The 23,908-nt window shown below is 42.4% G+C and overlaps 2 protein-coding genes across 2 annotated transcripts; one reads left to right on the top strand and one right to left on the bottom strand.

Moving 5' to 3' along the window:
• Positions 1-607: 607 nt before the first annotated feature.
• On the bottom strand, positions 608-7,112 carry setd7 (SET domain containing 7, histone lysine methyltransferase). The gene is made up of 8 exons (XM_039814055.1): positions 6,968-7,112; positions 5,668-5,798; positions 5,350-5,551; positions 5,054-5,243; positions 4,161-4,242; positions 3,966-4,083; positions 3,571-3,728; positions 608-1,608 (listed from the first exon to the last, which is right to left on the bottom strand). The coding sequence occupies exons 1-8, from the start codon at positions 7,004-7,006 to the stop codon at positions 1,416-1,418; spliced, it is 1,113 nt and encodes a 370-aa protein (XP_039669989.1). The 5' UTR covers positions 7,007-7,112; the 3' UTR covers positions 608-1,415.
• Positions 7,113-16,454: 9,342 nt separating this feature from the next.
• On the top strand, positions 16,455-20,756 carry LOC120567441 (short coiled-coil protein B-like). The gene is made up of 4 exons (XM_039814414.1): positions 16,455-16,607; positions 17,083-17,150; positions 17,314-17,394; positions 19,374-20,756. The coding sequence occupies exons 2-4, from the start codon at positions 17,135-17,137 to the stop codon at positions 19,514-19,516; spliced, it is 240 nt and encodes a 79-aa protein (XP_039670348.1). The 5' UTR covers positions 16,455-16,607; positions 17,083-17,134; the 3' UTR covers positions 19,517-20,756.
• The last annotated feature ends 3,152 nt before the right edge of the window (positions 20,757-23,908 follow it).

The following is a 23,908-nucleotide window of genomic DNA, read 5'->3' as shown; positions in this document are numbered from 1 at the left end:
GTATGTGTATGGACTGTGAGTGTTTGTAAATTGAATTCTAAAAACAAAACTAAAAAACAAATAGGAAGTCCAGTTTTACAGTTTCTTTGTATGGTTATAATGCGTACTGAATAAAAATAAAAAGGAAAACAAATATAACATTAACGTCTGTGATAGTTCTTCTCTCTACCTGTAGACACATCACATGACATAATAAATGTCCACCTTTGCATCAACACATTATAAAAGATAAATGACACTAACTTTGGTTCAAAGCCAAGCAACTTAATTTCTTTTCTTGTGTTGTAGGACAAATCTTTAGGTCAAATATCACAAGTGCAACAACATTTTTAAAAACAAGAAGCAATCCGATTCTGCTCAGAAAGTGTGTACATCATGCTAAGACCTCTGTGTTCGTAGGAAATTCCATTGTTGATACGTGTTAGTACACGGGATTAGAACAGTAACATACTTTAGGAAACCCCTGCCGCCAGGACATTACGGTTCATCTACATGATGGTATTTTAAACATGTAGTCACTCTGACTGTTACAGAATCCCAATCCCTGCAGGTGCAGTGTGTTTTATACGGAGGGCAACATGAATGAGACCAATACAAATACACAAAATAATTGTGGATTAGATTTATTTTGCAGCATCTAAACACAGATAATAAAGACTGTAGCCGTAGAGCATCCATCATTTTAAAGATACAAATCACCTCTACAAAGCTCAGGAAATTCAGTTCTTCACCAATTTCACGTTGTGAATAAATAAGTCGCTGGAAAATATACTAAATTAGTTGGAATAAGTAGGGAGCTAAACAGATGACACAGGAAGATAAACAAACAGCTGACACACAGTTAAAAAGGTATAATTTGCAGGACTTTCCTAAAAACAAAAAAACCCACCTGTGGCGGTGTGTGTTATGTGCAGAGAGCCTGCACCCTGGCTGGTTTTTCTTCTTTGTGTGTTCTGTGTTGGGGATCTTTCTGGCGTCAGCCTCTGGATGTGTAGTGCCACGCTGCGTAAGCCGCATCCAAGAGGAAGCTACAGCGACACAGTCTTGAAAAATACAAATATATCGAGGCGAATGTAGGGCCATGCTGCCGGCGGTACGCTGTGCAGTACGCTATGGCGAAACGCTGGCGGTCAGCGGGGCCGGCGATAACCTTTGAATGTTGTGTTAACAAACAGTAAGCGACAATTCCTGCATAGTATGCCTTTAAGTGAAGCTATCGACCGGAACAATGATTAACAGTCTTCATCAGAGACATGTCTCCTCTTCTAACATCTGCGTTCTTGCACACTTCTTGTGTTGCTCAGCTTCCACTCACACTGAGCTGCTCCAGCAGTGCTCTTCTGAACCCCCCGTAGGGAGGAACTTCTCAAACATCCAGCGGGGTCTGCAGGAGTCTTGTACGCTGGCGTTTCCGGTCACAGGCTGCTGGGCGCCGCCTGTCTCTGCTGGAACTCCTTCAGCTCCTGCTTGTACCAATCGGGGGCCTCGGGGCCATTTCCCCCGGCTGGCTCCAGATCGTAACCATAGGCAACCGTCAGCTCCTCGTCTTTCTGCACAGCCCTTAAGGTTTGGACGCACTTGATTGACCCAAAACGAGGGTGGACAAACCTGCACAAAGAAACACAGTTTCACTATGCCTTCCTCATCGGAAACGTTATTATGCTAGCTAATAACTCACTATTAGCATATTTAAAATGTTTTTCTGGGGCATAGTTTAACGTTATTTAGAGATTTGACCCTTTTCTGACTTTATATGTATTTTTGCATATGCTTATGTCATGATATATGAAAAAATTTTTAACATCTGTTCCTTCATAACTTTATACAAGTGTGCACGTTTAAAGGTTTCAACCCTTTTTCTTCACGAGCATCAGCGTTAGTTTGTTAAGTACGTCTAAAGATGGCCCCCACTGACACAGCACATGATAGAGAATCATTCAACCCATCCATCACTGGGTCAAATCCCAACGGTAACAAGTCAAATTAATATTAATAAAAGGGACTTTTTGTTTTGAAAAAAGTAACACGCCAACTTACTGGGACTTTAGCTTATTCACCGTAACCCCCAGAGTTAGACAAGTCGATACATACCCTTCTCATCGCTGTGCGTGTTGTAACTCTGTCTGACACCCCCAGCGCTAGCTTAGCCTAGCACAGATCCTGGACGTAACTGGTTCCAACTAGCCTACTGCTCCGAATAAGTGACAAAATAACGCCAACATGTTCCTATTTACATGTTGTGATTTGTATAGTCACAGCGTGTACAGATAACCAGGTCATATGAGACACAGCCATCTTCTAACCGTATACAAACTGGGAACTATATTCTCAGAAAGGCGAAGCACTGCTACTTCTGCTACTTGAGCGGAGTGATTTGCTAGCAGCACCTAAAGACCCGTGGTGAGGAGCGGAGAGTTCGCCTGGAGTTCGCTCAGAGTTGGAGTAATAGAGTCAACAATTACTAGATAGTAAAAGCATAGTGACCTTGTTATTTGTACACCCTGTGACTATAAAAATCACAACATGGAAATAGGAACATGTTTGGCTATTTTGTCTACTTTTAAACAATAAGGACTAGATGTAAGAAATCAACATTAGAGTAACGTAGATGAGAAGGGTATGTATGGACTCGTCTAACTCTGGGGGTTACGGTGAATAAGCTAAAGTCCCAATAAGTCGGCGTGTTCCTTTAAGAATCTCCAGGAACACATGCAGTCAAGTCAGTATTATATAAAGCCTAAACTCACCAATGTGCCTCAAAGTGCCTGTCAAAGAAATGCAGCGCTCACACTGCTGACATCTGCATTCACTTCCTGTCCTGTCTCCTTTGTAAGAAATGCCAACACCATGTTCTATCCAGCAGCGCTAGAGATGAGAAGACGATGCATATACACTTCCACAAAACATCTCCTGGACCAGGAAATTTAATCTGACCTGCATTCATTTTTGGGGCAGCCTTTGGAAAAGTTTGGTCTGAATCAGGAGAGGAGTTCAGGTACTGTCGGTAAAAGTTGGTTTGGTGTACTTAAGTTTAGCGAATGTAAATATAATCTTTAAATTAAGTCTCAATCTCAACATTTTGAATCTTATTTTGAAAATGAGTTTGTGCTCTGCTTTAGAGCTGAAGATCTTTTGTCGGGTTCGGTCTTAATTTCTATCATTTTGCACGGGCTCGGGCTTGCGCTCTGGGTTGCGCGGCAAACGAGCGGTCAGGTGATGCGTTTCCATTAGCGCGAGAATGGATGCTAGGAGGTGAAACGGAGGCTGGCCTCTGGAGGACTTATTTTATGTCTTTGTTCCAACTTCCAAGTGGCCTATGGCCTACGTTAGTCGTGAATAAATGATGTTAAAAAATTTATAAAATGACATTCTTGACAAAAGGCAAAAGAGCTGTGTGCGTGCGCACATTTGAATAATGTCGGGCTGTAAACGGGTCTGGGCTTTTAAAAAACGGTCAATCAAAATGTACTTGTTGGGCTCGGGCCGAATTCTGTCGGGCTCGGGCCTTGCCGGGCCGAACTTTTAAGGCACGAATACAGCTCTAGTGTGCTTCGGTCAGTTGGTACTCACGGCTCATATTTGCAGTTGGGGGTGAAGGAGTGGTTTGCCTTGTGACCCAGAGAGGCACAGTATCTGTCTGTCTGGTCAAATGGCTGAGGGACGTCAATCACCGTGTCCTCGTCCAATGAGATGGTGTTCCCGTTCAGGGCCCAGTCCTTGCTGTCCACCTGAGGAGTCCATGCAGTCAATGCTTTAACAGGTACTCATGCTGAGGAAAACATACATGTGAAGGGTGGCAGAGGTTTTCTCATTTATCTATTAATTTATTAACCATTTAACCACGGTTACATTTAGCTTTTACATAAACGTCTCTGCTCGCATGCTAACTAGTTTATTTGCACTCTCAATATGAGGATGGTTGTTACTCAGATATCAGAGGAGTGTCCCTGTGCGCTATACTGTACCTCGGAGTGTGTGACACGGACTCCGTTATAAAAAGCCATCACGGTGTCCGGCTCAGCGTCCGTCTTGGCAAACAGGCCCTGTCCCGCTCCTTTGATCGTAGAGTCGGCCACGAACACCCTGACACACAGAAACAACATCAACAACAGGAAGTGATGGGATTCCGATGACAGGCGTCAGCAGGAAGCGAGGCTAACCTTTGGCTCTCGTAGGGGTCGGGAAGCAGCGGGTGGGCCGTGATACAGGTGGACGTCGACTTGTCGTACGAGTACACCGGACCTTTAAACACAGAGGCTCACGTTAAGTTGTTGATCCGCTGAATAACTACAAGATTCACATTCCCCAAGTCACCGTGCAGAAGGATAGCAGGGTTCTGCTCTAGGGTTGGGCAGTCTGATGATACATCCATCGCGTGTAGGGATGGGCATCGTTTGGATTTTAACTATTCTGATTCCAATTCCGATTCTTCCTTTCGATTCCGGTTCTTATCGATTCTCGATTCCGATTCTTTGAGTGGTGGAGTTGAAACGGGTTAGATGCTTATTTCACAAATAAGAGGAAAGTTTTATTTTTATTCATAGGTGGGTTGCAGTTTTACAGCTTTTACAATGCAAAATAAAGCCACACTAGAGCTCCGCTTACTGTGCTGACGACTGCAACACAACAACGCCACGCTGCTGCGAAACCAAAACTTGCGCATATTAAATTTGGAACCTATGATCAGATTTGAAACCAAATCCTCCAAACGATTCCAATAAAGAAACGATTCCGATGGAATCGTAATTTTTCAAACGATTCCGATTGGGAATTGGTTCTCGATGCCCAACCCTAATCGTGTGTGTGCAGTTCATACTAGGCCCACCAAGCCTTTAACATCTCTGCTCGTATGAGACCTCAACTTTATGGAAAGCTGGATCATTATTATTATTATTATTATTATTATTATTATTATTATTATTATTATTTCAACACGATGGAACATTCTAAATTTGTCAGGTATTTTGTTATGCCCCTACAAATATTTGTATATTTATTAAAACAGTTTTTCACATTCATTCGAAGGGAGACATTCTAAATGGATCATTCTTACTGTTGGCGGCGATTTCAAAGCGTGGCCTTCCACTCTGGCTGGAGATTACGGTGGCATGGCGAGCCTCGATGATCTCTCCGTCCACAAAGCGTCCGTAGAGAGCCGTGTGTCCGTCAGGGTAGATGTAGCCTACAGCTTCACCGGTCATCTCGCCCTCCTCGTTCACCTCCCCGAACACACAGCCTCCACCCTGGACGCAGCACAGTAAACACCCACAAGCACAGTCCCCACAGTTAGCAGAGCCGATGGCTGGGTCTCTGGGACGCTGAGATAAGGACTTCAAACTAAGCACTCACAGGGTAGTAGACCCAGCATGCCCCACAGCGGATGTTGTCTTTGTACTGGCCCCTGAACACCAGGCGGCCCTCGGCATCCCACTCCTGAGCGGGCCCGTTGAGCTCGCCATCTACATATGTCCCATGGAGGACAGCTCCGTCTTCATGCGTGTACACGCCCTGGCCCTGCAGAGCGTCGTCCACGTAGAAGCCCTCCAGTGCACTGTGTGTGTGGGGGGAGGAGAGGGGAGGGGGAGACTAACTGTAAACTAACTCAACCCAATTTTTGAATTTAGTTGAAGTGCACTGCTGTGATAAACAGTCTTCTGTTCACAGTACCTGCCATCAAAGAAGAAGAACTTCCCCCGGCCATTCTTCTCTCCGTGGCTGAAGTGGCCCTCAAAACGGTCACTGGACGAATAAGACACTGTGCAGAAACCATGGGGCTGATCATCTTCATCCAATGGACCGGCAAAAAAAAAAAAAAAAAAAAAAAAAAAGTGAAATCTGCAACGTTAACGCTACTTTTTATGCTAAAACGTTTGTTTTATTTAGAGGCTCTATTGGTGGGTCAGAACCTAACAATCCCTAAAAGATAATGTTCCACGAGGTGTGAGCAGTTTCCAGACACAGGGAACAGGAGTGTGCGTTTCCATTAATAATAAGCTGAGTTTTTTGTAAATGGAGAGAAAGCAGTGCTCCACACATTGAAGATTGGATAGATGCACTGTTGAAAATAGCTAAACTTGAAAGAGTAATCTTCATGAATGTAGACTCTCTAGAGGAGTTTAATTTAATATGGTCACCTTTCTTAAGCAGCCATGTCCTATAGACAACAGACGGTATAGATAACAAATTCAAGTGTTGTATCTCAATGAAACATGTAGTTTACATTAACGTGCATCACAACTTGCTACAGCATAACAAGCTTTAGATAGGTAAAGATGTCGTCGTCTTTTTCTCCCCAAGTTATGTAATTGTCATTTTATTTATTTATGCATGTGTATATACGTATGCATATGTACGTGTATATATGTATTTTTTTCCCCCCTTTCTCGTTGTTTTGTTTGTTTTAGCATTGCTGCTTGCATCTTGGTATTTTTGATTGGTCCTTTGGAATTGCATAAGATGCCTGTGTATAAATGCAAAGTATTGCTGCTCTGTCTGATTTTGGTTTGAAATAAAAATAAATACAAAATAAATGTAAAAAAAAAATATATATATATATATATATATATATATATATACACATACATACACACACACACACACACATTCCATTAATAATACAATAATAATAAATACATAACAGTCGTTCACGTGACGTAGGCACAGAGATACAAAGTATCCCAACAGTGTTAAAAGTGTTGCTAATGAGCAGAAGGCCAGGCACCAGCGGACACGTCCTGCCTGCTAAGGCTACATGTTCCAGCAGCGGGCTCTCAGATCAGCCAGGCCGCCTTCACTCGTCTGCCAGGCGGACATCCTTCATAATAAAGTCCCTGGTGCTGCTCGGTTACCCAGCGGGCCCAGAGACACGCTGACTCGTGGAGATTTGCGGAAACAGAAAAATAACGTAGGCTACACAGCCTCCTTCCGTCGTTTACAGTGAAATAACAGAAGGAAGATGTTGCCTACCTTCCACGACCTCCTCCACGCTCCCGTCGTCGCTGTCCATGCTGTCGGAGCTGCTGCCTGCTGGCGGACACAGCCCGGACTGCTACTGCTGCTGATGCTGCTCTCGCCCAGCGGCCGTCATATGGACATCATGGCTTCATAGTCTCGCATAGAGCTCAACAGTCCCGCCCACAGCGGGTTCCGGAAGTAAAAATACAATGCAATTTCTCCATTGACAATTGGAGTATAAGCCATAAAATCGTAACCGTCGATGACATGACAAGCGATTGTATATGCTCATATAAATGCCAAAAGTTCATGGGGCACCAACCTTGTTTTGAGATAAATGTCTTATATTCGCGATTTCTTGGATAAGTACTTACTAATTACCCTAACCCTAACCCTTAAAGGTCCCATGGCATGAAAATTTTACTTTATGAGGTTTTTTAACATTAATATGAGTTCCCCCAGCCTGCCTATGGTCCCCCAGTGGCTAGAAATGTTGATAGGTGTAAACCGAGCCCTGGGTATCCTGCTCTGCCTTTGAGAAAATGAAAGCCCAATCTGGAATCTGCTCTGAGGTCATAAGCTCCTCAATAGCTACAGACACAGAAATGGCACATACTAAGGAAAGCTCATTGTGGGACTGGCTCTAGTGGCTGTAATTCTGCACCAAGGCTGAATTTCGGGAAAGAGACTTCAGATACAGTATTAGGGGACCACTAAGGTCTATATAAAAGCATCCAAAGAGCACCAAGTCATGGGACCTTTAAATATGTACAAAGTCTTGTACCTTTTTTTGGATTTTCTGTTCATTTTTTCACTCGAAATGATATGTTGTATGCTTATAGTCATGTCGTAACTGGTTTAAGGCCTAAGGCATGGTTCTAAAACTCTTTATATACAGATTTTTCTAGACGTCAATGGGAAAAATGAATGGGAAATTAAATGAATGGGACCTGCCCGCACTCCGAGACACCTTGGGTTCCGGAAGTAAATTTCCCATTCATTTCAACGTGACTCATAAGCAAGGAAGAGAATAAGATAAGAATAAGAATGGAAGAGCTTCTGTTCTCTCTGTAGGAATCCTAAGGGTGAAGTGTTCTGACTCAGCTGTGATGTGTTCCTGCCAGATGGGAAATAGACTGACTGTTGTAGTGGAAGTTTCCTTTGCAGCAGGGGGGGGAGTTTTCAAAGTTTAGTAAAATGAAACAAATAAGACAGTCTGAGACTAGAACCAAGTTGGGTTTTTGTATTTTATTAAAAGATATATTTTACAAATATAGGAGCAACATGATTTCACAAAAGGCCGCAGCCCAGTGTGGAGTCAGTTTCTCAAATGAGTGAACAAGAACACTAGGCTTATATGCATTTTCAGAGTGACAGCACACACGCACTTGGATTATTATGACGCTACAGTTCTTACAGGCAATCTGATACACATGAAGACAATCAGAAAAAACACAAGAGACATCTCGGAGCCATTTCGCCTCCTCCTCCTGTTACGATAGTTTTAGGGTGACCTTGTAGCCCCTATCTGTTCAGACAAACAGTGCTCACATTATGTTCCAGACTGGACGTCTCAGCAGTTAGAATCAAAATCTGCATGTGGGAAATGAGATAAACTCTTTTAGCATTTGTGAGAGAAGTAAAGTACGAATTAAACATAAAAATATAAGGAATTAGGCTTAAATGTAATTTTCCCATTACACTTTAGACTATAGACGTATAGACATAATATCTGATATGATGTTGTTCCTCCTGCTCAAAGCGGGGTTTTGTCCCTTTCAAATTCAGCCGGGTCATATTCCGACTCTTTATCATTTAAAGCTGCAGTAATCAATTGCTGACCACTAGGGGGCATACAACCATCAAACCAAACAGAAACACGGCCAATACATTTGTGGAAATGTTCCTGCGATTACAAAGACTCCAAGGTAGGGAAAATCCTGCTGTCACTCAGAGCAGTGAGAGGTCTGGAAATGCAAGACTGCCTTGAACGTGACTGGGTTTGTAGTCTTTTTAATGATATTAGGAGCATTATTCTAATCATGGGCACCCGAGTATCTGGCTACTGATTCTTGCAAGTCTCAGATTTGCTGTACTAAAATGAGAGCGAAAAAGAGTGATAGAGACAGAAGTTCAGTTAATACCTGCAGACTAGGGCTGCACAATGAATCGCAATTTTATCGAAATCGCAATATGGACTATCGCAGAGGGGCGCAATATTTGTTAAAGGCAAAATATGTGTCAAACCATTCTGAATGAAGTATTGTGGTGCTGCAGAGACGTCCCGGTCTACAAATCGTATCCTATAGATTACAGAAAACATCTTTGTTTGGTACAGATCCTCGCAAAAATCACACTATAATCATTTACATTTTTTAAGATTTACTATTAGTCAATGAAACTGAGAGTAATGATACAAACATGATCATTCCCTTCATTATTGTGAATCATACTGCAATCACAATATCAGTCAAAATAATCGCAATTAGATATTTTCCTCCTATCGTGCAGCCCTACTGCAGTCTTTAGTCAGGGCTGGAAAAAAGTATTGCGAACCATGGTTTTCAGGTTATCAAAAAAATCAATTACAGTTAATATTCTCCTAGAACTGAGCATCAGTCCAAAATAAGATATATAAAGCTCAGTTCTCTTTGTAGTAAACATGCAAGTCCAATGATTATCTATCAGAAGGTTTCAAGTATCTATAAAGGAAACTGAAAATGATTAGAGGTTACAATACAGTTTCAGCATTTCTAGTTTTTGTTATACTGGCATGTTTTTGGAATCGATGGATTGAAAAGCTTTGTTGCTGTCTGTTGCCCCACCAAGCCTTGTATCTAGCAGTCCAGCCTCTCTTCAGTAGCAGGGCAGCTAGGGCTTAATAATACAACGGGACAGCACTTGCGGGATGGGCGAAGGTTGCTTCCCCCAGGAAGTATCTCCTGCTTGTTATGTAACAAGGTTACTCTGTACAAGAGGCTAGACTTTCAGCAGAGTGATGGGAACTGACTCCCCTTTCGGCTGCAGTGTCTCTTCTGTCTGGCCTGCAAATGGCCGAGCTAAACATGTCAGCAAACTGAAAGTCTCTTGTTCAGATGAGATAGTAGTCGGTATTTACCAATTACTTTTGTTTTGGGGTCAAACTTTAGGTAGACTGTACTAGACACACTGTAGTGACCGTAGACTTTAAAAAAAAACAACCTTTTTCTTAATTCACTGGATCACTGATTAGGTCACTGAGATTTTAGCTTTGAATTGGTAGTTATAGGTAGGACTTTTAACAGACTGAACCTCCCCGTGCCCTTGATTACTGTATGTTCAGATACAGAATAAAGGTTTGATCACTGTCTGCTTCCGGGCTACCTGGCCCGGATTGGTGTGTCCAGGACGGCCCATAAGGTCCTGCCTCCATCTGTCACTGGACCTCCAGAGTTAGAGACGACTTTCTACGCACAGTAAGGGGACAAAGACATCTTTTTTTGAGCTAATTTCATATTAGCATTCATATAGCCCCTACAATACAATTGAAAATGTATCTGTCATGCCATACTCCACAATCTCTTTGATATACTGATTATGCTATATGATGCTCAATCATGCTTTGACATTAACAACAATAAAAACAATATCTCAACAGCTGTTGCCATGACAAGTTGTACAGACATGCATGGTCCCCAGAGGATGGCTGTGGTGATCGCCTGACTTTTCCAGGTTGACATTTGTAATAGGGATGAGATATTCACTTGACAACTATTGGGTGTATTGTTTTGAAATGTAGTAGAGACATTCCTTAACTGTAATCACTTTGGTGATCCTCATGGTCATCTAGTGCCATCATCAGCTCTACATTTCTGTCTGTCCAATGCTTTAGTAATTGACTAAGTTGCCATTACTGTCTGTAATCTTATCTACTTTATCATACAATGTCTGACAGTTTCTTACATTCATGCATATATGCACCATACACATATAATATAAAGCTTCCATACCTTATTCGTCAAGTCCTCAGAAAGACATTGCACCTCTAAAGGGCAGCTACAGTCTCATAATAAAGTTCCAACAAAATGATAATGAACTAGAAGAGCACTTTGAGAGCGCAGCCCTATTTTACAATGTGATTTGCTATGTATTTATATTGGCTACAGTTACATTATAAATGTAACACAGCTATTAACTCTGCTAACAGTTAGATGGTGTTACCGGACATACTGAACATAGTACAGACATGTCAGTACTAAGTACTAAGACTACAGTAACTAATAAGGAAAAGGTTGAGATGATGGCAACACTTTGCTATGGTTCATAGCTCCAATACTGTGTCTGAAGACGAGGCAGAGAGAGAATAAAATCTGAAAACATGGAGGCTTCATGTGGATAAGATAATAAAAATGCCCCTGTCAGCATGGGAGAACTAACAAAGGCTTCAGATGAAACAGCAAACACTGCACCTGGTAAAGATGGAATAAGTTATAGCAGGGTGAAACCAAAGTGTTGGGAGTCTGGACAACTGATTTTCTGCTGCATAACAAGGTGTGGGATGAGGGGAGATAACTATTCCAATAAGGAGAAGGCCTGTTGAGATGTACTGGAACAAAACAGAAAGAGCAAGGAACAAGAAGCAGCAGCACACACATCACATTCAGCTGGTTTGGTAATCATTGATCAGTACCAGGAAGTGTAGAGCTGCAGGAACCATGCAGCAGAGAGAAAGGACATGATGAAGAAATGAAAGGATTTGGGATATCAGGAGCAGAGTAAAGAACACTGGACATGCTGCAGGAGTGAACTAGCTCCAGCAGATGGCAGCAGTGCAACACATTTAGGACGGAAGCTGCCGTTAACCACTCCATGTTTAACACCATAAAGTCATTGGTTAACACCCAAAGCAGCAGAAGAAGAAGAATAGTTGGAACAGGCTGCACGCTCTGACAATGCATAATCCACGTGGTTTAAATATTTTGTTTCTGCATAAACAGTTTGAAGGCGAAACAGAAAACAAAGTGGTCGGTGTTTCTCCTACCATGGAATCTGACGACGATGATGGGGGGATTTGGCAAAGTATGAAGGGGGAAAATAGGAAAAGAAAAGAAAGGAGCAACTTATTACAGGAATCAGATGAAGGGAGAGAGTGGATCAGCCAGAGGAGTTTAAGGTTATCCTTAAATTAAAGGAAGGGAAGGCAGGTTTCAGATCTTTTAATCCCATTCGGCTGGCTATGGGTCTTGAAGGAAGAGTTAGGTGAAATCATAAATGCAAGGATTCTGGTGGATGGAAATCTGCTCGTGTTTTGTAGGTCTGCAGCATGGGTGACTAAAGCTGTTTCCATGAAGGCAATAGGAGAGAGGCGGGTGGAAGGATTTGTTCCAGGTAGGAAAGTAGGTTTGAAAGAGGGTTATCAATGGAGTTTCCTTGGAAATGTCTATGGAGGAGCTGGTTTAAGGCGTAGAAGGGACTAAGTTAACAGAAGCCTTTCACATTAAAGCTTTTAGGGATGGAGCTAAGAGGGATACACAAGTTGTGGTGTTAACTTTTCAGGAAGAGGTTCTCCCAGAGAGAGTGTTTTTGGGGTATCTGTATTTTAAAGGTGCCATGGCATGAAAATGTCACTTTATGAGGTTTTTTTAAGATTAATATGTGTTCCCCCAGCCTGCCTATGGTCCCCCAGTGGCTAGAAACGGCGATAGGTGTAAACCGAGCCCTGGGTATCCTGCTCTGCCTTTGAGAAAATGAAAGCTCAGATGAGCCAATCTGGAATCTTGCTCCTTATGAGGTCATAAGGGGCAAGGTTACCTCCCCTTTCTCTGCTTTGCCCACCCAGAGAATTTGGCCTGCCCATGAGAGACATCATGGCTTTCAAACCATAGACTGTATATTAATGGACAGCGCACGTGTGACGTCACCCACTGGTTTGTGGAGATCAGCTGTCCGTCGTCGAGTTTGCCGTTACGGGCGCAGCTATCCTGGTTGCATGATGTGACGATTTTAGACGAGAGGGAGGAGTGAGGGAGGAGGCCTTACACTCTACATTACGTAACACACTTTCACTGGCAATCACATCATAGCCACGCCCTAAAACACCCCCTGCTTTATCGCCCATTTTGAAAATCAACGAGACCATGATTCAAAAAATGAACATCATTCTGTGTTGCAGAAGACTAGCGATTGAGACCACAAACTCATTATGAAAATGTTTACTGAGGTAATGAATCAAGTGAGAAGTGGGTCACTTTCTCATAGACTTTTGCAACTGCACGTGCCGCCCTCTGCTGGAATTCAGACAGAATGCAGGTTTAAGGCACTTCCGCATTTGCAGCACTTCGCCGAACCGGATGCGTTGTCCATTAATATTAACAGTCTATGTTTCAAACGAGCAAAGTGTCAGTTGGTCAACATGAGTAAAGAGAGTGTGTTAAATTAAAAAGTGGAAGTTGTGGTGGAGGACATGTGGCTGGTAGACATGAGTCTGCCTTAACGTAGGCAGCACGTGGCTCAGTGGTTAGCACTTCTGCCTCACAGCAAGAAGGTTCTGGGTTTGAGCCCAGGTTGTCCCAGGCCTTTCTGTGTGGTGTTTGCATGTTCTCCCCGTGCTTGTGTGGGTTTTCTCCCCGGGTGCTCCGGTTTCTTCCCACCATAAAGACATGCGTACAACTAGGACTACAGTTGAAAATTAGCTGACTGGCTAACACTGGCGCATTTACAGAAATGCTGATTAATGTGCATTGTCCTAATCAAATAAATAAATCTTAAACATTATAAGCAGGCCGTGAAGGTGCAACAATACAGGGAGACAAATAAAGGAGCTTGATATGCAGAACCTGTCAAACAGGTGGTTGCGGGGGAGGCCGATCATGACAAGTGTGACAGAGGACTCAGTTGTAGTGAGTAAGGTTAATTTTCTGGCTTTCATTATAGAAGTGTTATATGGTATCAAACAGACCAAAAATACAGTAGCTCCGATGTGGTTAAACAAGTGGTGGAGGCTGCTGAGAAGATTCTCGGAATAGGCAGAGTTCAGCCAGCTGATCCCCATAGCTTTGTTTTCTCAACAAATGGAAGAAGCAAAGTGAATAATAGTCGAAGCCAGAAGGAAATGGTGATGACATTTAGTTTACTGATGTTTAGGTTAGTATCCTCCAGTGGAATGCCAAAAGTTTGGTAGCCAGTTTGCAGGAATGAAAGATGTTTGTGGATGGTTTTAAGGATAAACCACAGTTAATATGTATACAGGAAACATGGCTTAAACAGTCGTTGGATTTTGTGATACCAGGATTTATCTGTTTACCTAAGGACCAGAATTCGTCTGGAGGGGGGGAGTGCAGTATTTGTTAAAAAGGTGTTCCACATAGGACAGTAAGCTTAACTTCAGAGCTTGAATGCGATTAAGCTATGGAGCATAGCAGGAAGGTTGTCATTGGTTAATTTCTATAATCCTTGTTTTATAATAATAATGGATCAGGTGAGACCCCCAGTGATGTTAACAGGAGATTGTAATGTCCATAATCCTCTGTGGGGCAGCAGAAATACTGTAGAGATGGGAATGGGGCTTTAATAGAACATTTTCTAGATACATATAATTTGGTGGTATTAAATGACAGAAGAACAACTAGGTTTCATGTTAATAGTGGGAGCTTGTCATGAATAGATGTATCCTTTGCTTCAGGTGAACTTGCTAGGAGTGGGAAATTGGACCCTACTGGGACATATAAAGAACTTTTAGTTTAGATGGTAAATAAATGTGGCAAAGTTATTAATATGTTGAGGTGCTTGACTGGTTGTTCTTGGGGTGCAGACAGGAATGTTATGATGATTTATAAAGCTATGATAAGATCAGTTTTTGATTATGGGTGTCTTGCATACGGATCGGCAGCTAGGTCCACCTTTAATAAGTTAGATAAGCTTCAGTCTAGGGCTTTGAGGATATGTACTGGGGCATTCCGGACAACTCCGATCCCAGCACTCTTAGTGGAGGCAGGGGAGGTTCCACTAAGGCTGTGATGTACAAAATTGGCATTACATTATTTTATAAAAATTAAAAACTTTTGTGACCGCTCCTATGCCTCAAGACCTTTTAAGTCCCTTTGGTTGCTGGGATCTGGGGATTGGCTAATAAGGACTGATGATTGACACCTGGATGAACCGATTGCTCACATGTCCATGAATAGGAGTGCCTGCAGTCACTCCTCTTTTTTTGATTTGATTTGATTTATTTTGGATTTGAAAAAACAACATAATCCAAAGGATAGCATGTTAAAGTGTAAACACTTATTTCCAACATGGTCCTTGGTGTTAAAACATGCAACACATAATGAAGACCTATTTCAGGTCAAAGACAATAACATAATACAGATCATCCAAGGTTTAAAAGCATTTTAAAATCAGAGAATCATAAATCACATAAAATAATCAGTCTACTCTAACTAAAAAATATATTGGGTACTCTATTCCATAATTAATTTAAATAAATTTGAGTTAATTGAGCATACCTCTGAGCCAGGTCATGACACTTTGGATCAGCTCTTCCTTCGATCTCTTTGCTAGCAGAGTGTTGGGAGTTTGGAAAGGGCAGGAGCAGGCTTAATAGTAGTGTTGTATATTCTGTTAAGACATATGCTGGCTATCTATACCACACTGGCTGAGGCTGATGTGGACTTATCTATTTAAAAAATCATTGCAGGAAGGAAGAGTAGGACATATTGCACATTAGGCCTATGTACAGGAGCACCTTAAATGGAATGATTATATATTTACTGATGGCTCAAGAGACACAGAAGGGTTAGGTTTAGTTGGGGTGATTTGAATAATGGTTCTTAGATTGGAGAGGTGGGGGTGTAATGTGTGGGTTTCTTGTAGGTTCCAGCACATTTGGGGGTTGAGGGGAATGAGGTTGCAGATAAAGCTGCTAGAGCGAGTTTAGGAAGAGACAGGGTGGAGGTGCCTTTTGGTAAACTGGAGTGCCGAAGTTTGATCAATGAAAGACAGAACCAGCAGTGGCAGCAGGAGTGGAGAAAAGACACCAGAGGGAGGAAGCCGTATGACATCCGACCATCAATTAAATCCGGGAATACAATGAGCCTGCCTATGATGGATCAGATAAAGTTGGCCAGGTTAATAAGGCTGGAACATTGTGGGATGGCAAGCGGGCTGTTTCTGGTGGGTGTAATAAAAATAAAAAGTCTCCTTTCTTCAGCGTATCTTGGACATTTTACTGTGTCCAAGATACGCTGAAGAAAGGAGACTTTTTATTTATGTCTCTAAATGAGCTGGAATGGAAATATTTTCCTTAAAAGCTTTGATGGATGATGGTCCAAACAACAAGAAAGAGCCTTGGAACTAATTCATTTCCTGAACAACAGGAAATCAACTTGGGGGCCGTTTAGCATGTGTTTACATCTGTGAAATGATAGGCCTATATTGGAAAATATAGATCCAAGAGGAGCTTGAATGTAAATTAGATTGTCCTCATCACCAGTGGGAGGCAGCAATGCACGATCAGTGTCTAGTCTGCCGGAAAGAAAAGAAGAAGAAGAAACAGCAGCAGTAGCAGTTGAGTACACCCATTAGTAACAGCATCTGGTGTTCCGTGTGATTTACACAGACCCTGGACTTGTTTCTGGCCCATTCTGTCCACCACTTCTCGGGTTTCACGTCGGAAGGTAACGTTAACGTGACGCCGTGTGTCCTGATCTGTCATCGATGTTTAGTCACTGTTGAAGCTAACAACAGCATGCTAACGGTCAGTTAGCAGCAAGCCTGGCGCAGGGTCTGTTTGTTTTCTCCGCCTGCTGCTCTCTGCCGTCACCCGTTGTTCTCATCAGCTAACAAGCTAACAGGTTAACAAGCTAACAGTGGTTTAAAAGACTTTTAGCAAAAGACAAGACGTGTGTGTGTGTGTGTGTGTGTGTGTGTGTGTGTGTGTGTGTGTGTGTGTGTGTGTGTGTGTGTGTGTGTGTGTGTGTGTGTGTGTGTGTGTGAGTGTGTGTGTGAGAGTGTGTGTGTGAGAGTGTGTGAGAGAGAGAGAGAGAGATAGATAGATAGATAGATAGATATCATGTGGCCCATCACGGTGTGTGTTCAACATCTTGTGTAGTAAACATAATAAATGCATTAAATGGTGAATACTTCCTGCAGAGTCCTGAGAGTCGCAGCCCTGCATTCCAAAAGGGAAGAAGAGTACTTCACCATGAGCTCAGACGATGGTGAGACACACACACACACACACACACACACACACACACACACACACACACACACACACACACACACACACACACACACACACACACACACACACACACTCTCTCCCTCTCCCTCTCCCTCTCCCAGCAGACAGTCAGTCAGTTCTTCATGGTGTCTCTGCAGGTGACATGGAGAACCAGGCTGAGCTGGAAGAGAAGACGAGGCTCATCAACCAGGTGTTGGAGCTTCAACACACTTTAGAGGGTAACACACACACCACGCACACACATCACGCACACACACACTTTTTAGTTGTCAATTGTAGCAGGTGTGGCTGCCACCTTGGGTCACAACAGCCAAGACTATTCAACACTATTCACTAACAACATTATTTATTCACGACTGCTCGCACACACTTTCAACATAAGTTTCACACACTTTCTGATCGTGCGCCTCTTGTGATTTAGTTTTGCTGTGGCGGCCTGTCGCATCCTAAAGCTGTAACGCACAGATGCTACTGCGGTGATTTTATGCATCACAAAGAACCTTTTCACATAGCACTTGTGGCACAGTACAGCTCTGTAGAGTACCGTAAACATAGCTGTCACCTCCTGGGAATCGAAGTGACTTATAAATAACCTTGAGGGCGGCTGGTCCTCCATACGTTGTTTGTTTGTCTCCCACGCAACAGAAGAACGAGCAGGTTTGGGCCCATGTAAATTCAAGCAGCCATTCATAACAGCTAATGCAAATGTTTCACGTCCTCAGGCTGTTGGATGTAGAAACATACAGTTGATTACATACTGATTAATTGAACATCAGCATTTTCCAACAGCTGCACAAATGACTGATCTGCCCACCAAGGATTAGATAGACAAGTATTTCTGCCCTTTGCAATCAAAAGCAGCTAAATTCAGATTTATTAAACCGTGCGCACTCAAGTCCTACGCCGGATTCCCTTTATAAATCACAATTGACTCTAAATGTGGCGCAGCTTCATGTCACGCCCATAATTGCCCTTAAATAGTCAGTGAAACGCCCCAAATCAATATTCATCCATCCCAACATTATGCGCACAGAGGAAAACAAAACAAAGGACTTTTCACTCAATGTCAAGTTGTAGGTCTTGTTAGAGAGGTGGAAAAGAGGCAAATATGTTTGGAGGGCACAGTGTGGCCATTACTAATGCCAAAAAAACTGTAGAGTGACAACATGTTGTAGACATAGTTAATGCCACAGCCTCAGAGGTCGGACCGTAGGGTTGGGTACCGAAACCCGGTTCCTACGCAAACGGTAGTATTTGGACCGGATTAGAACGCAAATTTTGGTTCCTCATTTCGGTTCCGACTGAAATATTTTCCCTCTGTTGCTCCGGACAGCGGCAGACTCTTTTTTTCTTTCTCCCTTTTCTGCCGAGTGGAGCACGTGCCCGCTCGCGGTGTGAAGCCCGTGTCCGCGCTATTCTTGGACATGCACTCTACAATCACTGCTGATAGACGGCTTTTTGTACACGCTCTGAAACGGACGTAAATAAAGATATCACACTTTCTCTGTAGTCTACCATTAGCTAGCTACTGTAAATGTAGGCTACTTTTAAAATGGCACCTCTGGGCGCCCGGATAGCTCAGTTGGTAGAGCGGGCGCCCATATATAGAGGTTTACTCCTCGACGCAGCGGGCCCGGGTTCAACTCTGACCTGCGGCCCTTTGCTGCATGTCATTTCCCCCTCTCTCTCCCCTTTCATTTCTTCAGCTGTCCTGTCAACTAAAAATGCCCCAAAAATAATCTTAAAAAAATGGCACCTCTAGGCTCACCAAAACTGATGTAAAAATATCACACTTTCTCTGTAGTCTACCGTTAGCTAGCTACCGTAAATGTAGGCTACGTTTTAAAATGGCATATTTTCCCTCTGGGCTCACCAAAACGGACGTAAAAGCATATTAACCATTCACTGACTGCACGTGATCGCTAGTAAAATGAAGTAAATGTAAAAGTAAAAGTGTTGTAAGAAAGTTAGGCTGTGTGAACAATGTGCCGCTCTTCCAAACCTTGACATGTTTGATACACTTCCTCATCCCTGCAGCCCAGGTGAGCTCCTGCTGACCAACTGACTAATACTGGAAAAAAAAGGATGGCAGGAGCTGGTGAAAATGAAACTAGAGCGGCACCTTCAGTTCGTTAAGCTCACCGGTCTTTCTGCACACAATCCTCATATCGTGTGTGTATGTGTGTGTGTGTTTCAGACCTGTCTGCCCGAGTGGATGCTGTCAAAGAGGAGAACCTGAAGCTGAAGTCAGAGAACCAGGTTCTGGGTCAGTACATTGAGAACCTGATGTCTGCCTCCAGTGTCTTCCAGACCACGGACACCAAGAGCAAACGGAAGTAAGGAGAACTTCTGAAAGGCCTGACCTAGAACGCAGTCCACGCCCTGGACCCAACCGGACTCTAATGATCCACATGATGGACCCTTGTAATACTGCCTGTGCCGTAAACGTGGTTTCATTCAGTGTGTGTGTGTGTGTGTGTGTGTGTGTGGTGGGAACACAAAGGCCTCATCACATCTTTGTTCAGAGCGACCAATCGGCACCACAGCTTTGGAAGCGTGGAAGAGGAATACATTGTGTGAGCTGTGAAGGAAAAAAAAAAAAAAAAAAAAAAGCTCTCTCTTCATAAGCATGTTTTTCACTTTTATTATCCGCATCTAACTTCACCTGTCGTCCCCGTAACCTCCAGTCCAGGAAGCTGCTGAGTAACAGCAGGTCATAAACGCATCCTCTACCAGGGACCAACATACAGCACCTTATTAAACCAGATCGCTACATGCTAATGGCTAATTCTGCACCCTGAGCCCTAGGGGTGCACGATTCAGAAAATGTCACGATTCGATATTGATTTTTAGGCTCAAGATTCGATTAAAAAAAAAAAGATTCTCGATTTAAAGAAAAAAAAAGATTCACAGTATATAAATGTTACTTTTCCCATGTGATTGCAGTAGACATACAATTATAAAAATAAAATATGAATCGATTTTTGAATCGGTAGAGCTTGAATCGCGATTCGAATGTGAATAGATTTTATTTTTTGCATACCCCTAGTGAGCCCGCAGCAACGCTTCCTTTGTGCAATTAATAATGTAGCCCCCCCCCCCCCCACAGAGTTCCAATGTTTACGAGGATTTTGTGAAGGGATCTTGTCCTTTGTCGGTGCACTGGAGACTCCTGCTGGTGTGTCTCCTCCTCCACACGGCACCGGGGATTTCATCCGTTTCAGCTTTTGTTATTTATTGGTCAGTATTGCTGCCATAGATCTTAGAATTAGTACTTGTTTTGTTATAAAAATGGATATCTGGTTACTCTCTGAAGAGAGGAAAGCCCCAGTCTTTGTCACTTTTGTGCTGCTGCAGTAAATGGCACTAAACAGTTTGTAGACCACGCTTCACTTGTTATTTAAACTTGTGTGTTTAGCCTCTCGATAAAACCAGCGAAAAATATGCATACTGTATTTCATGCATACGTGTTGGAATATATTTGACCCTGTTGCATTTGTACATGGTTTACATATGGTTGTTTCTGTTGCTAATTTGAAATGACTTTAGTTTAATAAAGTGATGAAGGTTTTTGATGAAATGTGAGTTCTGAGTTAATCATCTGTTTGATCTCTCACATGGCCACATAGTCACTAAGGGTGCTCGGAAGGACAGGTGACCCACTGCTTTGCCCTCTGCATGTTCGTACTTAATAAAAATAAAAATAATAATACATTTATTTTTTATAGCGCTTTTCTAGAAACTCAAACTGTCGCTACGACGGATTTTCGTCAATTTGATTTTAGAAATGCCATATCTGAGATCGATGTAGATCTGATGAAAAAAAAATGGGGGGAGTCCTGTATCACGTTTTCTTTTTGTAAGGCAACTACAAATATTAGCTCCATTGAATGAATGTGAATTTCCATGCATTAATGTAAACAATTTCTTACTATCGCAAAACTCTCGCCAGGGGAGGTCATTCATTTGGGTGCCACCTATGGCTTGAACAGATAGCCTGCTATGCCACCCGATTATTGTTAGTTTTTAATCAATGCAACTAACGTTATGTGTAAAGCGATGCACTATAACAGGGTTCCCGCGGGGTCTTATATTAAGTCTTAAAAGTCTTTAATGATATGAATGTTCAGGAGAAGACTGCAACTAGCGTCGCAAGCACCAGCGCGGGTATAAATAGTCACGGCGATCCCATGACGTCACATTTGCACACGCCAGCTGGGCTGCGTCTAGTATATAAGCGCCTTTAGACGATGACTGTGTCGGCAGTGCTCCACCTTTTGGTAGGGTATGTTTGAAACGCAGCCAACATGCTAACACATTTGACGGTGTCACCCAGATCTGCCGATCACCGGGGTGAGAAAAAAAAAAAACATTTACATTGGTATATTACATTGTATATTATCTTATCTAGCCAAGAATGAACTAATTGTGACACCTCCATAATGCACGTTTTATTTTGTATCATCCTATTTATTTAGTGTTTTTAAGTTGCATAGCATTCAAGAGCGATTCATGCAACACATACTTTATTATTTGATGTTTTTAGAGTACAAACATGTCTTACAAAGCTGCTGTGAACTAAATATGATAGTTTAGTATTGTAATAAAACGTTGTATTGTAATAAAACGTTTTATTAAATTCAGGTGACATTACCTGGTAAACGTTCTTTTCTCAGGCCTAAAATCCACACTGATTTTTCATTATAGGCCTGTGAAGTTGGCATTAAATTTAATCCTAGGTGGTATTAAAGGAAAGTGAATAAGCTAAATTCCCAATAAGTCGGCATGTTCCTTTAAAAAAGTCTTTTAAAAAGTCTTTAAGGTCCCATGGCATGAAAAGTTTGCTTTATGAGGTTTTTTAACATTGAAGCCTCGTTTACACGAAGGGAAGACGCACATATTTTCCTGCGGTTTGGCTCATTTACACGAAAACCCGGTTTTATCACAGAAAATGATTATTTCTAAAACTCCGGCCAAAGTGGAGATTTTGGAAAACTTCGTTTGCACGTTTGCATGTAAACTGAGACAAACGGAGGTTTAGGCAGCCGAGAGAGAGAAAGAGGACGTGATTGGTTGCTGTTGTTGCTATTGTCGGGATTCTGATTGGCTAACGTGGGCTTGAGCTTCTCGTTACACTGCCACCTAAAGGGCTGGCATGCTCTTGACGGCATTGACGGCATATATACACGGGTACATATAAACGAACACTTTTCTGAAAACTGAGAGGTTGAAATGTCCGTTTATGAAAATAGCCGGCCACATGTAAACGTAGCATAATATGTGTTCCCCCAGCCTGCCTATGGTCCCCCAGTGGCTAGAAATAGTGATAGGTGTAAACCGAGCCCAGGGTATCCTGCTCTGCCTTTGAGAAAATGAAAGCTCAGATGGGCCGATCTGGAATCTTCTCCTTATGAGGTCATAAGGAGCAAGGTGGCAGTTGGTCAAGGCCACACCCCCACCCTCCACCTTGCCCCCCCTCTCTCCTCCTCAATAGCATTTAAAGCTACAGACACAGAAATGGCACATCCTAAGGAAAGCTCATTGTGGGACTGGCTCTAGTGGCTGTAATTCTGCACCAAGGCTGAATTTCGGGAAAGAGACTTCAGATATAGTATTAGGGGGCCACTAAGGTCTATGTAAAAGCATCTAAAGAGCACCATGTCATGGGACCTTTAAATTTAACTTGAAGTATAAACCGTACAGTATCAATCGTGTTTGTGCTATGACGCGCAGACAGCCAGCCTATTTTGGTTTCACTTTTCACGACAGTAGGTTTTGACTGTATGTTGACATAAAAAAATCATCCAATTAAAATAGTCACTTATAACTTTGCTATAAAATGTTATTAATTTATAGCACAAAACCCGGAACCAGTTTCCTTGCATATTAGCGTCATGATTTGTGTGTGTCTAATGGCAACCACTATTTGGCAAGGCCACTAGCCGTCATGGATGCGTTGTTGCGAACGGAAGGCACAGTCTGAGATAGATAAAACAGTGTTTATTTTTTGTTATTGTAAAAACATTTTTTAAGAATTTAAATAATAAAAAAGCTTTCACTGAAAAGTTATATATGTTTCATTATTAGTAGCCCTTGAATAAAAACAGTGAAGTCTTGCAAACTTAATTTTATAGATTTGACTTTGTGTTGAATTGCATATTAACAATAATAATAAAAAAACTGCCTTTAAAAACTTTTGGCCTGAAGTAATTAGAGTGCAAGGTAAAGCCTTTCTACAATATGATTGCTGCAGTAGAAAAGAACAGCAAACACTCGCAATACTCCCTTTAATTTACTGTTTGCATCTTGTTGTACACTAAAAACCAATAGGGCGCAATCGCAAAAGGGGCGCTATCTGTATAGGTAGATGTGAACAGCTTATGACTTGGCCTGAAAAAAAAGTTCAGTCAAAAGATCTTTTTTTCACTTTAATCCCTGAAGACGCTTTACAGTTTGGGTTACAACCGGACAAAACACAACAGACAAGGTATGTAGACAAGGTTACATGACGGACAACAAGAAAAGGAAACACACAGGTGCATGGACAAGCACATGCAAAGCAGGAGAGGTGGGCAATGAAAAGGGGGAGAAAAAACTGGGAAAGTCTGTTAACAGAAAAAAAGCAAGCTTGGTGAGTTTTGAGGGCCTGTTTGAAGGATGGTAGGGTGCTTGACTGTTTGATGTGTGTTGGGGAGGGCGTTCCAGAGGGTGGGGTGCAGCAGCTGAGAGTAC

The sequence above is a fragment of the Perca fluviatilis genome, chromosome 10 (genome assembly GCF_010015445.1).
Source record: "Perca fluviatilis chromosome 10, GENO_Pfluv_1.0, whole genome shotgun sequence".
Taxonomy (NCBI): Eukaryota; Metazoa; Chordata; class Actinopteri; order Perciformes; family Percidae; genus Perca; species Perca fluviatilis.
Note: the sequence above shows the minus strand (reverse complement) of the source record. Positions and strands in the feature narration are given on the sequence as shown.

Coding starts and splice junctions, on each gene's coding strand:
- setd7 (XM_039814055.1), bottom strand. CDS start 7,006: ATGGACAGCGACGACGGGAGCGTGGAGGAGGTCGTGGAA. Junction 5,799..6,967: donor GCGTGGAGGAGGTCGTGGAA/GGTAGGCAACAT, acceptor TTTTTTTTTGCC/GGTCCATTGGATGAAGATGA. Junction 4,243..5,053: donor CTTTGAAATCGCCGCCAACA/GTAAGAATGATC, acceptor CTGTGTTTAAAG/GTCCGGTGTACTCGTACGAC.
- LOC120567441 (XM_039814414.1), top strand. Junction 17,395..19,373: donor GCTTCAACACACTTTAGAGG/GTAACACACACA, acceptor TGTGTGTTTCAG/ACCTGTCTGCCCGAGTGGAT.